General features: G+C 56.6%; 1 protein-coding gene across 22 annotated transcripts in view; it reads left to right on the forward strand.

The window, feature by feature from the left end:
* MACF1 (microtubule-actin crosslinking factor 1) overlaps positions 1-13,595 on the forward strand; it is a 114,705-nt gene that overhangs the window by 99,504 nt on the left and 1,606 nt on the right. For 7 of the 22 annotated variants that reach the window (XM_040651833.2, XM_015297905.4, XM_040651834.2 and 4 more), the window contains 21 exons: positions 385-513; positions 806-979; positions 1,673-1,828; positions 1,968-2,174; positions 2,297-2,416; positions 2,845-3,014; positions 3,215-3,374; positions 3,501-3,695; positions 4,429-4,557; positions 4,829-4,972; positions 5,091-5,279; positions 5,629-5,746; positions 6,267-6,430; positions 7,294-7,456; positions 7,557-7,711; positions 7,937-8,011; positions 8,635-8,652; positions 10,286-10,403; positions 11,220-11,431; positions 11,879-11,989; positions 13,439-13,562. In XM_040651833.2, coding sequence (XP_040507767.1) covers positions 385-513; positions 806-979; positions 1,673-1,828; positions 1,968-2,174; positions 2,297-2,416; positions 2,845-3,014; positions 3,215-3,374; positions 3,501-3,695; positions 4,429-4,557; positions 4,829-4,972; positions 5,091-5,279; positions 5,629-5,746; positions 6,267-6,430; positions 7,294-7,456; positions 7,557-7,711; positions 7,937-8,011; positions 8,635-8,652; positions 10,286-10,403; positions 11,220-11,431; positions 11,879-11,989; positions 13,439-13,562 — 3,031 coding nt within the window. Of the gene's footprint in view, positions 1-384; positions 514-805; positions 980-1,672; positions 1,829-1,967; positions 2,175-2,296; positions 2,417-2,844; positions 3,015-3,214; positions 3,375-3,500; positions 3,696-4,428; positions 4,558-4,828; positions 4,973-5,090; positions 5,280-5,628; positions 5,747-6,266; positions 6,431-6,738; positions 6,754-7,293; positions 7,457-7,556; positions 7,712-7,936; positions 8,012-8,634; positions 8,653-10,285; positions 10,404-11,219; positions 11,432-11,878; positions 11,990-13,438; positions 13,563-13,595 lie in introns of all 22 variants that reach the window. The other 15 variants (XM_015297900.4, XM_015297901.4, XM_015297903.4 and 12 more) reach the window with 6 other exon arrangements.

Here is a 13,595-nt window from a genome sequence, read left to right on the forward strand (position 1 = left end):
GGCTGGGGCTGGGGCTGGGGATGCTGGGCTCTGTAATGCAGTCCGCAGCGTTTGTTACCCTAAGGTGAAAATTCAGTTCTTTGTTGCACCAAGGTGAGGCTTAATGGTGGAAGCACAGAGCTATTGCAGGGGTACTTTTTGCAGGCTCAAGATGTGCTCACTTCAAAGCAGGGCATTTTGTTTGTGTGCGGTACCAATTGTGTCTTGTTTATTTGCCAGAATGACTGCGTGGTGTTGGGGTACTGTGTGCATCCCTTCCTACCATGCTGTTAAATCCAGCTCTGCCTCTTTATCTGGTTCTGAAGCAAACGCAGTGCCAGCCCTGGCTCATGATCATTGGGGGCTGATGTCATCTGATCGTGGCCGATTGTATTTCCCTAACAGGCCCAGGGTTTCCATGGTGAGATTGAAGACTTCCTCCTGTGGCTAACGAGAATGGAGAGCCAATTGTCTGCATCGAAACCCACGGGAGGGCTGCCAGAAACTGCCCGGGAGCAGCTCAATGCCCACATGGTAATTTCTTGGGGGTAGCTTTTTAGTACTTCCAATTCAGCAAGCTCCTGTCTGCCTGACGAGCATCAAAATTCTCATTTGTGAGTTTGATGGGAAGGGAGATGAGCGCTTCTCTGGTGTTCTTACAGGTAGATTTGCCCTTGATGCTGGGGACAGGCATCACAATGCTTTAACTGCCATCCTGTGCCCAAATTGATGCACTGCTGTCGCTTTGCTGCCTGCCCCGACCCCCATTTTCTTACCACCTTGGGCTGCTGCACTCCCTTTGCCTGACACTCCGCCTGTGTTGCAGGAGCTGTACGGGCAGCTGAAAGCACAGGAGGACGTGTACAGCCAGCTGCTGGCCAAGGGGCGGCTGATGCTGCTGAACCGCGACGACTCGGGCTCGGGCTCCAAGACAGAGCAGAGCGTCGCGCTGCTGGAGCAGAAGTGGTGTCTGGTCAGCACCAAGATGGAGGAGAGGAAGGTACTGTTGGCAGAGGGACACCGTGCCCCACGAGCGGGAGCCGCTCCCTGCTGCTCTGCTCTCCCAGAACGGGGTTGGGGAGAAGGGTTGTTATCTTTAATAACCTCTCTTGGGTTTTTTCTGGATAGTACTGAAATGTGGCTAAATCACACAGAAAATGAGAGTAAAATTGCGTGTGGGTTATTTGGAGGAGGGGTGGGCAGAAGCCTCCCGCAGCTCTGAAAGGCGCTCTCTGTTGGTGCTCAGAGCTGCCTCCATTCTGGTGTTTTGGCCGGCGATGAGATAAAACGAGGGATGCGGTGGCCTCAGCCCAGAATACATTTGTGGTGCTGCAGCTGTTGCCATCAAAATGTCACCCACCTCCCATTCAGTGAGAGCTCTTCCCATGGCGATCCCTTTCTCGGGAAGCTGAGGGCGATGCAGCTGCTCGTGTGTCCATAATGGAGTCGTCTCCCCTTTCACGTGTGATTCTCGCCCGTGAATTTTGAAAGAAACCAATTCTGAAGCAGTGGCTTTCATTGAAAGCTCCTCGCCTTGGTAAACAAGTCGTGTCCCCGGCCAGGCCAACAAGGTTCCCATTGGAGGCGCGTTGCAGCGGGGACACAAAGCCTGCCCTTGTCTGTGAAACCGCAGATCGTGAGTTCTCGCCCTCAGTGTTGTTTTTTTTATCCCCCCTCCCTCCCCTCTGTGCAGGCAAAGCTGGAGGAGGCTCTCGCCCTGGCCACGGACTTCCAGAACTCCCTCCAGGACTTCATCAACTGGCTGACGCTGGCCGAGCAGAGCCTGAACATCGTGCCCCCTCCCAGCCTCATCCTCAATGCCGTGCTGGCGCAGATCGATGAGCACAAGGTGCGGGCACTGTGGGCCCCCAGTGGGTGCTGGGATGCAGGGAGCGAGCACGGCACCGGAACCCTTGCCACGTGCAGTCGGTGCTCGCTGACCTGCCCAGATCTCCTTACAGATAGGCGGATGGCTTTGCTGTTTGCAGGTGTTCGCCAATGAAGTGAACGCTCATCGGGATCGCATCATCGAGCTGGACCAAACCGGGAACCAGCTGAAGTTCCTCAGTCAAAAGCAGGACGTGGTGCTGATCAAGAACCTGCTGGTGAGCGTCCAGTCCCGCTGGGAGAAGGTGGTGCAGCGCTCGGTGGAGCGGGGCCGGGCGCTGGATGACGCCAGGAAGCGAGCCAAGCAGGTGAGAAATGGGCAGAGTGCGACAGAGCCCAGGGTGCAGTCAGCCCTGCGGGTCCTGAGACCAGAACGGGGCTGGGGACGGCTTCAGTGCTAAGTTTCAAACTTGATTTTGTTTGCTTGTAGTTCCACGAAGCGTGGAAGAAACTGATTGATTGGCTGGAGGATGCAGAGAATCACCTGGACTCCGAGCTGGAGATTTCCAATGATCCTGACAAAATCAAGCTCCAGCTCTCCAAGCACAAGGTAGAGCTTTGCTGAAGCAAGACTGGTGCTGAGCATTGGGTGGAAGGCAATTCACAGAATCATTAGCATTGGAAAAGATCTCTCAGATCACCAAGTCCAACCCCACCATGCCCACCGACCACATCCCTCAGTGCCACATCTCCAGGGATGGTGACTTCACGTCCTCCCTGGGCACCCTCTGCCAACGCATCTCCATTCTTTCAGAGGAGTTTTTCCTAATATCCAACCTGAGCCTTCCATGTCACAACTTGAGGACGAAGGAGAGGCAGCAGGGCAGCACCTCCTCTGCTGTTAGGACAGGGGAGAGGCACATCCATGCTTATTACTGCAGTGGCAAATGTGCAGCTGGGGATCCACATGAGAGCTCTGTATCTTCCTTGTGAGGTCGGGTTTTCTGAAGCCGTTCTGTTTTCTCTCCCTGTCCCCAGGAGTTCCAGAAGACGCTGGGTGGGAAGCAGCCTGTCTACGACACCACTATCAGGACGGGCAGAGCCCTGAAGGAAAAAGCTTTGCTTCCAGATGACACTCAAAAGCTGGACAACTTACTGGGAGAAGTCCGGGATAAATGGGACACAGTGTGTGGCAAATCTGTGGAAAGGTAAATCCAGCCCCAGTGCTGTACCAGCAGTGCTTCTTTGCCAAGGACTGCTGTCAGAGTGGAGAGCAGAGGAGGGGAGGTTGAACCCTACAGCACATGGTGATTTTATATGGTTGTTGGAGGCTGGAGGAGTTGACTGGGCCATGGTGAAAGGAGGTGAGTTTGTTCTTGGGAGCTCACGGCGTCCATCTGTTTTCCAGACAGCACAAGCTGGAAGAAGCCCTCCTGTTCTCTGGGCAGTTCATGGATGCGCTGCAGGCCTTGGTGGACTGGCTGTACAAGGTGGAGCCTCAGCTGGCTGAAGATCAGCCCGTCCACGGCGACCTGGACCTGGTCATGAACCTGATGGACGCTCACAAGGTGAGGATCTGCTCACCCTCTTGGGGGCGGGAGCTCTGCTCGTCTTCCCCGGGGGCCCCAGGGTCTCATCCCGTCACGCAACACCCCAGGACTGACCTGTTTGGCTTTTGCCCTCTCTCCTTCCAGGTCTTCCAGAAGGAGCTGGGGAAGCGCACGGGGACGGTGCAGGTGCTGAAGCGCTCCGGCCGGGAGTTGATTGAGAACAGCCGGGATGACACCACGTGGGTGAAGGTACAGCTGCAGGAGCTGAGCAACCGCTGGGACACGGTGTGCAAGCTGTCTGTGTCCAAACAGAGCCGCCTGGAGCAGGCCTTGAAGCAGGTGAGCAAAAGGCTGCAGCTGGAAACGGGCTTGGAGAGCTCTGCCTGTGCTGCGGGGCTGTGCCATGGAGTTTGACACAAACCCTCCCTTGGAGAAGGCTATGTGCACCCTGTGCCCAGGCAGAGAGCTGCTGGCTGAGCAGGACAGCACAGCCCTGCTGCTGTTGCCAGTGAGAATGCAAAGCAGCACTGGTTATTTACTTACCTTTTTCGCCCTAAGAAGAGCCATTAAGAAGGGCCTGTTTGAAGGGGAAGGATGGAAAGATTTTGCTGATGTGCACTGCAGGCAGGTGGGAATGGGCAGGTGATCAGAGAGTGCTGCAGCTCGTGTTTGCTGAAGTCCAGGGCAAAAAAAGAGACCTCGATTTTTGCTTTTTTTTTTTTTTTTTAAAAAAAAAAAGAGGTCAAAAGGCTCTTAGGTAGATTTTATGTCAAGCAGGCAGTTCACTGAATAAACTACCCAGGTGCCAAATTGGCCAGCATTCGTGTAGCTGTGCTGTTAGTGAAAAACACTGAGTTCTGCAGCACTGCTGCTGCCAAGGACAGGGCCAGGAGGAGCAGGACCTGCTGGCTCAGCCCAGAGCTCCCGGATCTGCAGGGCCCTCGTGCTGGTGCTGGACAAGCCCAGGCCAACAGGGATAGATCCTTCTTCTCCCTCTCCTTTTTTTAAAGTCCTCCCACTCCCAACCGTGTCCCAAGGGGAGGCTGCTGACCCTCTGCTTCTGTGTCTGCAGGCGGAGGAGTTCCGGACAGCTGTGCACATGCTGCTGGAGTGGCTCTCAGAGGCTGAGCAGTCCCTGCGCTTTCGGGGAGCACTTCCTGATGATGCTGAAGCACTGCAGTCCCTCATTGATGTGCACAAGGTGATGGGGAGCTCCAGAGGCACGGGTGCCAGGAGCGTGGGGCAGCACTTGGCCTTCTCTTTTTAGAGCAACCCAAGCAAAATTAGTGGGCAAGAATGCTGCAAAATAATCCATTTGGGTGTTGTTTAAGTTCCTACATTTTGAGGGGTGAAGGGAAGTTAAATTGTTCTTATGCAGGGGTCACAGCTGGGTGTAGGGTGGGAGCTGGACCTGGGTGCCCCCTGCCACGTGCTACCCCTTCACACCCGGCCCATGCATTCCCCACTTCCAGGAGTTCATGAAGAAAGTGGAGGAGAAAAGGGTGGATGTGAACACAGCAGTGGGAATGGGAGAGGTCATTCTGTCTGCCTGCCACCCTGACTGCATCACCACCATCAAGCACTGGATCACCATCATCCGCGCCAGGTTTGAGGAGGTGAGTCCCTGAGGCTGCACCCCTGAGCTCCTGCCCAGCCCCAGAGCGTGCCCACAGTGTTGATTTTCCTCTCCATTTGTTCCCATGCGGGGCTGACACATCTCTGCATCTCCAACAGGTCCTCACGTGGGCCAAGCAGCACCAGCAGAGGTTGGAGGCTGCGCTCTCAGAGCTCGTGGCGAACGCAGAGCTTCTGGAGGAGCTCCTGGCCTGGATCCAGTGGGCTGAGACCACCCTGATCCAGAGGGATCAGGAGCCGGCGCCACAGAACATCGATCAGGTCAAAGCCCTCATCACTGAGCACCAGGTGAGCCCAGTGCTGGAGCGAGCGCGCTTTCCTGCAGCGTGGGCAGACACTTGTGAGGGCAAGAGGGGTTTCATTCCCAGTGTGCTGTGGGGGAGTCGTTGGCTTCTCCTTACAACCCAATTAAAGTAGCACCTCGCCCATCCCAGGCTGTCACTTGGGAGCCACACACTGCAGATGGGCTGAGCTTTTGCAGAGCTGTGCCTTAGCCAGACTGCAAACCCCCACCGCCCCGGGCACCCATATCCTCCATGGGCCGGGCACATCCCAGTGAGAACCCAGAGCTCCAGTGCCTGGAGGTGAAAATGTCTCAGAACTGCAAAGGTTCTCCGTCCCTTGTGTGTTCTGACAGTCCTTCATGGAGGAGATGACACGGAAACAGCCCGATGTGGACCGGGTCACCAAGACCTACAAGAGGAAAGCGACTGAGCCGCCCCACGGAGCCCTCATTGACAAGTCCCGCAGCAACAGTACGTCCCCCATTGGGTGAAACGTGTGCTGTGGTGGGAGGAAGTGGAATACATAGGAAACTCGTTAGCTCTGATTGTCAATTAGTGAGGCATCCTGCGCTGAGTGCCACCAGGAAGGCAGCTGAAGCTTTCGCAGGGGGAAATCCAGGTGGTCACCTCCGAAACGCCGCCGCTGGGGCGTGCAGAGCCCATGCAGTGCATTTATCTCAGCGGTGCGGGGAAGCTCGTGCTGTCACTTCTCCTCCGCTTCTTTCTGCACCGATTCTGTGATTTGTTGCTGGTTTTGCACACCAGTTCTTGAAGCTGGAGCCCCCCCCGATCCCCCAGCAGGGACTGGGCTGCAGAGCTGCAGGGCCGTGGCTGCAGCACGCAGTTCTGCTCGGCAGCAGCTGGCAGGGCTGTGGGCTCAAAATAGGCAGCTCGTTTCCTTGCTGCTCCGTCCTCAATGCTCAGACAGATTCAGCCCATCGACACCATCTCAGACGGTGCCTTTACTCACTCTTCTTCTTTCTTCCCCCAGGAAAATCCTTGACCCAGGCCGCCCCCCCCACCATGCCCATCATCTCCCAGTCGGAAACCAAGAACCCCCGCATCAATCAGCTCTCAGCCCGCTGGCAGCAGGTCTGGCTGCTGGCCCTGGAGCGGCAGCGGAAGCTCAACGATGCCCTGGACCGACTGGAGGAGGTAACGGTGCTGCGTGGGGCAGTCGGTGCCACCTCCCGGGCTGCCCGGGTCCTGCGGGCTGTCCCTGCTGCTTTCCCCACTATGCCAATAGGAAAAAAAGCTCTTCTAAAGCGTTATGGCTGAAAACTGCCCTCTTTAATTAACTGTCTGCTAATGAACTGCTTTGTGCCCCTGCAGTTGGTATCTGTAGAGGTAATGACAGCCAGGCCTGCTTTATTCCTAGCAATCAGCTTAACTAATTAGTGCTACTGTGTATCTCTTTTCCAACCATCTAATGTAACTTTTGTTTTTATTTACGCTTAACAAAGCAGCTATGCCCAGAAGTGAGTGGTTTTGTTTTTCGTTGCTTTCTCTGTAGGTCAGTTCAGTTTCTGCGTATCGATGTTTTATTTTCTCTTTGTTGCTTTTAACTCGAGGGATGTTTTTTAAAAAATAGAAGAAAAAAGCGCTCAAAATCACCGTGTCACCTCGCTGTGAGCTCCTGCAGCCACAGGGGTCCCTGGGGGGGTTAGGAGGAGGGCGAGAGGTCTGTTGTGCTGCAGGGCTGAGGGTTGCGCCCCAACTGGGAGAGAGCGCAATGCGGTGCTGCCCAGGGGAGGGGAGGGGGGGGGTGATGGCGGGGGTGGCAGCGGGCAGCTCCGTGTCCCAGCAGTGTGTGTGCGTCTGTGTGCGCGTAGCTGGCGCTGCCCGTGGGGATGCTCCGTCCCGTGTCCATGGTGACGTGTGGCTGTCCCTGCGCTGTGTGTCCTGCTGTGCTGGGAGGGCCCGTGCAGCCCCCCGGGGCTGATGCGGAGGGGATGGGGGAGGTGGGGGCTCCTGTGGCTCCTTTGGGGTTTCTGTGCTGACTGTCGATTTCCTTCCAGCTGAAGGAGTTTGCAAACTTTGATTTCGATGTCTGGCGGAAGAAATACATGCGCTGGATGAACCACAAGAAGTCCCGCGTGATGGATTTCTTCCGGCGCATCGATAAGGACCAGGACGGGAAGATCACCCGGCAGGAGTTCATCGATGGCATCCTGGCCTCCAGTAAGTCTGTGCCCGAAACGGGCTGAGGGAGCGGCCTCCGGGCCGTGAGGGCGGGCAGTGCACGTCGCCGTGCATGGCTGCTCATTCCTCCTCCTTCCAGAATTCCCCACCACGAAGCTGGAGATGACGGCTGTGGCCGATATCTTTGACCGCGACGGTGACGGTTACATCGATTACTATGAGTTTGTGGCTGCTCTCCATCCCAACAAGGATGCGTACCGCCCCACCACCGACGCGGACAAAATCGAGGATGAGGTGAAGCACTGGGATGGTTTGGGGTGGGTCAGGACAGGGGTGGCAGGGGAGTGGGGGACAAGCAGGAAAGAAAGGACCGTTCTGGTGTTGAGCCAAAGAAACGCATCCGTGTATCACCATTGTGTGGGAACTGTTGGCGTTTAGGTCTGCGTTTTATCCAAATAAAAGCCCAGTAGAGGGGAGGCACCAAAATCCCAGTTTCTTACCTGGCTCTCTCCGGTGCAGGTCACCAGGCAAGTGGCCCAGTGCAAGTGTGCCAAGAGGTTTCAAGTGGAGCAGATCGGCGAGAACAAATACCGGGTAATGCAGAGGGCACCGCGCGCCCCCGCGTTCCCTGCAGGGAGGGGACCCCCACGGGCAGCCCCAGGGACCCCAGGGTGATGAGGGGCTTCGTGCCCTGGGACCGCACGCCCTGGGGAGGCGGTGCTGGCCTGGCGCTGCCCAGGCCCAGGGTGTGCCTGTGCAGGAGAGCACAACAGTGGCAGTGTTCTGGGGCGGGCGGCTGCTCAAGCGCAGCATTCAGTGCTGCCCGCAGCCGCCCTTGAAGTTTTCCTCGTGGATGAGTGTACCTTACGCCCGTGTTTTTCTTAGCTCGTTCCTGAAGAAGGAGAATGATTTCCTTACAGGATCTCTTTGTAACAGACTCCGGTGTTTATGTTTCAAATCACTCACCGAGGTGAAGCTCGGCAGTGAGCTGGCAGCCAGCTGCCCGGTTTCCTGCGCAGTGCTCGGGGCTCACGGCTCGCCGCTGCCTCAGAGCCCCATAGCAGAACCCCATTCCTAACTCCCTGCAGTTAACAGTTGTGGTGATGATTGCACTGTTAATCCCATAAAATGTTTTTCTTGTTTTTCTTTCCCCTCCTCCCGCTCTCGACTTTCCTCCCGCTCCCCAACCCTTCTCACTCCACTTCTCTCCTCCGTAGTTCTTCCTCGGCAATCAGGTACAGTTTGCCTTGCGATGCTCTCTCACCTCTTGTTAGTGGTTGTAGCTCGTGTGTCCGTGGTGCTTTGTCCTTTGGGAGGATGCAATCTGTAGAGTGCTGCTTGGAGAGCTTTGTCCCACCGCTGCGCAGAGCCTGCTGCAGGGGAGTGCCATCCAAAACAATCTGGGCAGGAAGAAGGGAAAAGAATGGGAAAAAAATCAGGAATTGACTGAAAGGGAGGGATTTCTGCCTCCCCGCTCCTTCCTCGGTGCCCTGGAGATGTCAGTGGGCTGCGGGGACAAACTCATGGGGTGACACATGAGGGCTGTACCAGGCTCTGCGCTCGGGTCACCGTCACCATGGAATGGAAATGCTGCGTCCACATGTTTAATCCCACGGGTAATGATAACTAAACCTCATCCTGCTGCACCCGCTGAGTAACTCCTGGTGGGAGCAGGGCTTGTAGGAACCCACTGTCAGTGCGTCCCTCTGTGGGGAGTGAGAGCAGAGCGGGGTCGGTGTGCCGGCTCACATCCACCTGCTGTCAGTGGGACGGAGCAGCACAAAGCACTGCCGTGTGCCCACTGCCCCGCACACAGAAGGGCACGTCTTCTATGGGGGGGTGGTGCCCTACCAAAAACGTTCCCCAGAGGAGAGAAGCCTGGCTTTCCAAATTGGACGGATGGCTTTGTGTTAGGCAGTGATTATAGAGACGTTCTTAATGGTGACTGAAAAATAATCTCAACGTGACAGTGGAAATGAGAACTCGCCCATCCCTGCCTTTCTCTGCCGGTTTTGGGGAACCCCAAACTCTTCTTTATTATTGCATTCCTGTCCATCCAAGGGAAAATCCTCCTGGTTTTTTTTTTTTTTTTTTTTCCTTTTTTCACTCGTCCTGAAGGTGGTTTCCCTTTCCAAGAGTGCTTCCCCCACCCCTTGGAGCGGTGCTGTGTGGGACAGGCAGAGCAGTGCAGGACGCAGCCTGGGCTCGGGGCCGGGGCTTCTGGCTGGGGGGCACTGATTGAGGAATGGAGGGCATTTCAAATCACTAATGAACATCGCAATCACTAATCACCATTCCTGCGGGATTCCTGCCCGGATTCCCCTCACTGCACTCACTGAAATCCTGGCGGGGCGGTGGCAGAGGGGCTTTTTCTGCTGCTGGGGCCAAGGCTGAGGCTCGGGGTGTCTCTGCCTTCAGACTGGAGAGGTTTCTCACACGGTGGTGGCACAGCACTGCTTTGCTGGTTCACCGACCTGCCCTGCCTTCTCTTTTCCAAGTGGGCTGCACCAGCAGCATCAGTGCATTGACAGCCTGTTTCCTTCAGAACCAGAAAGAAAACCCACGATTCTGGCTGCGAAAATCCATCCAAGGGCCAAATTCCAAACGCTCATTTGCTTCTTTAAAACTAAAGGATTTTGATAGCTGCACCATCTTAATAGCAGGCAGCTGAAAAGCTCCTGGCAATTGGTGCCGGTGTGCGTTTGTTTGAGAGGAGCGTATCTGGAGAACCACTCAGTGTTCAGTGGGTCACTCTGTGCGAAGCACAGACGGTTTCTGGCAGCCCAGCTCTGGTGCAGCCCGCAGTGGGAAGGAGCCCGCAGTGCTCTGTGTGCATCAATGGCTGATCCCCATTTCTCTGCTCCGCAGTTCGGCGATTCCCAGCAGCTGCGGCTGGTCCGGATCCTGCGGAGCACCGTCATGGTCCGCGTCGGCGGAGGCTGGATGGCCCTGGATGAGTTCTTGGTGAAGAATGACCCCTGCAGAGGTAAAGCGGTCCCAGGTTGAGCAGCTGGCTGCCTTCTGTCCCTCTGACAGCGGTGTGGGGACTCAGTGGCCGGGTGGGACCAGGTGCTCTGGGGAGCAGGTCTGGGTTATCCATGGAACAGGAGGAAATGGGTCCAAAGCAAATGACAGAACTTAAAATTGCAAGATTTGGCAATCCTGGGGTAAAGCTCAGTATTTGGCCAAGTTCCTAATGGGGAAGTGCTGACACAAAAGTTATTTCCATCCACGGGATGTCTCCGCCTCCTTCTGTTCTACAACTGCTCCTTTGGCTTTCTGGTCCATGCGTTCACTCAGTGCACGGCCTCACGCTGGAGCTGCCCAGTAGTGGGAGCCCACCAGCTCAGAGGGAGACCCTGCAACTCTTGGAGACATTTGGATGGAAACGTTGACGTTGGCCTTTAGCTTCCCCCTCTCTCCTGTCTCCCAAAATTGGTGAAGAGCTGCCCAGAGCCAAGAGCAGAACCACAGCCTTTCAGAGCTGTTTGTTCTTAAGCCACTTTGAACAACAGCCACTGCTGTAACATGCCACGTTTAAAGGCCATTCCGACATCATTTCCCCAAGAAACCAGAGAATAGCAAGGCAGGCAGTATGGATTTACGGACCTCGGACAGCTTTTAAGCAGATGAATTCTCAAAGAGATAATCCATGGCACGAGGTGGGTGGGCAGGAGAGCCGGAGCAGCACTGAGGCCATCCGCTCACCTGCTGGGGACATCGCGAGGATGGCATCTCCTGGTCCTCGGGCACAGCGCTGCCTCCGTGCAGCCCTCAGCTCTCCGCTCCGTGTCCCTTCCAGCACGAGGACGGACCAACCTCGAGCTCCGGGAGAAGTTCATCCTGCCGGAGGGCGCCTCGCAGGGCATGACGCCGTTCCGCTCACGGGGCCGAAGGTCCAAACCGTCCTCCCGGGCGGCCTCCCCGACGCGCTCCAGCTCCAGCGCCAGCCAGAGCAACCACAGCTGCGCCTCGATGCCATCGTCTCCCGCAACCCCGGCCAGCGGAGCCAAGGTAGGGCTGGGGGGAGGACCTTTATCTGCCTGTCCTTTGGCAGCCCGTTCCTGTGCGACAGACGCTGCAGCGCGAGGAGGATAAAGGTTGTGGGGAGGGGTGTGTGGGGCAGCCTGCAGGGCAGCCCCGGGGGGGGACGGCTCCGGACAGGTGTCCATCCGCAGCGGTGCCGCACACTCTGTCCCTCAGCCCTCACGGTGTGGCTGTGCTGCAGCCATGGGGAGAAGGGCCCACCCACTCCTCCCCCTCGTCCCATCGTTTGGCACGTTTTATTCCATCACCCATTTGTTGGATTTTTTTCATTATTATTATTTATGCATTTCCTGCTTGGTTCTCGTCTCATTTTAGTGCTCTTTTCCTCTCATTCCAGTTTACTTTTCTGTTCCATCTTTTTTTTTTTTCGCTCACTCCCGCCTCTCCCCCCTCTCTGGGTTTTCCATTCCACAGACTCCTCATCACTTCTCTCGATGTTATGACAAACCCTGGTTGATAAACAGTAAAGCGGGCACCCCGCTGCGGGGATCTGATTACCCCGACCTCCAGCTCCCCAGCTCTGAGGTAGGGTCCTCCCCCGCAGCCCCAGGACCCGTTGTTGCAGGCGGAGCTCCCGGAGCACCTCACGCTTCCCTCGGGTCGCGCAGCGCTTGCTGGCACTGCTGGCACTGCTGGCACTGCTGGCACTGCTGGCACGAGGGCTGGTAGCGTTTTTCATGGGTTCCTGACTCGGACCAAACCTCGGGACGACGCTCACAGCGTGCGTTTCCCTGATTGCAAACCAAAAGATTGAGCGTTTACTGCGTGCTCTTAAAAAAAGAACAGAGCATCTTTCAGAGCTTTTGAGCATCCCAAAGAGGCGACGATTGGCATTCAGACAGCCGAGTTAAGACGTGAAAATCAGCTACAGCGCATGCACGGGAACCGCTTTGCCTCCCACTTCACGGTGCGCACGCGTGGGGTGTCCGCAATGCGCTCCGGGGAGGGCAGCTTCGGTCCATCGGATGCAGCTCCTCCGTGGGGCTTCACTCTGTGGGTGAGGACTGTGGGGGTAGAGGGTGATTCGCTGATGGGAGCCGCGTAACTTGACGGCTCCTGAAAGTGCTCTCGAGCAGATCGGGCGGTCTTTGAGATCGGCAGAAGGTTGGGAGCACTTTGTGCATTGCCGTGCGCTGCCTGCTTGCTGCTGAGCTTGTTTCTGATCAAGGATCAAGGAAGAGAATCGAGATCTCTGACAGCGGGAGCGGTACCTTCACAATGACATGATAATGGATCTGAATTCCTGCTGGGGCTGAAGGAGAGCCCAATGCTTGGCTCCCCCACTGCTGCCTACCCCAGCCTGGCTCCAGTTTCGGGAGAGCCCAAAGATCACACAGTGGGGCCTCACACTGCTCCGAGCCACACTGCGGGATGCAGGACAGTAGCACGAGAGGCTGGGGCTGTCCATGCACTGTGCCCAGCATCTCCCAGGATGAGCTCTGCTTCATCCCAGAAACTGGAGCCTCTGCCCCAGGCTGGGGCCGGGCTGTGCCCCCTCCCCTCGCTTTCCCCTGCAGCAATGGGAGAAGTGCTGCAGGTTGTGCTGCTTTCCCATCTTCCTTTGCAGCATCTTAAAGGTCGCGGGAAGCACCTGCGTGTGGCACAACCCATGCCCATCTCCCTCAGTGCCCATTTGTTCCCTCTGTCTGCCCTGCCTGGCCGTGGGTCAGCTCTGAGCTCACAGGGCCACAGTGTATCCCTGCAGACGGGGAGCCCAAAATTTTGTACTTCTCTTTGCTGACCTCAGATGCTGCTGTTGTCCCATGGGCAGCAGCTTTGCTTTTGTTTCAGCCCGCAGTGCTGTCAGTCATTTCAGGCCCCATTTTTTTTTATTTTATGCCTTTTTTTCAACCACTGCTAAAATGCCACCTCGTGCTCTCCGTGACCATTAAGATGGCTGCTGGTCGGTCACCGCGTCGCGCTGTGCTGCACTGTGCCGCGGTGCGCTGAGCTCTGCTCCGTCCCTCCCTGCAGGTGACGCCAGCAGCGGGCAGCAAACTGAAGCGTCCCACCTTCCACTCCAGCCGCACCTCACTGGTTGGGGACACCAGCAACAGCTCCTCGCCCGTCTCCTCGGGTGCCAAAAGCGGTCGGGCAGGTAAGTGGGGTGAGGACCGTCCAGGGCTGGGGG

Source organism: Gallus gallus, chromosome 23 (genome assembly GCF_016699485.2).
Source record: "Gallus gallus isolate bGalGal1 chromosome 23, bGalGal1.mat.broiler.GRCg7b, whole genome shotgun sequence".
Taxonomy (NCBI): Eukaryota; Metazoa; Chordata; class Aves; order Galliformes; family Phasianidae; genus Gallus; species Gallus gallus.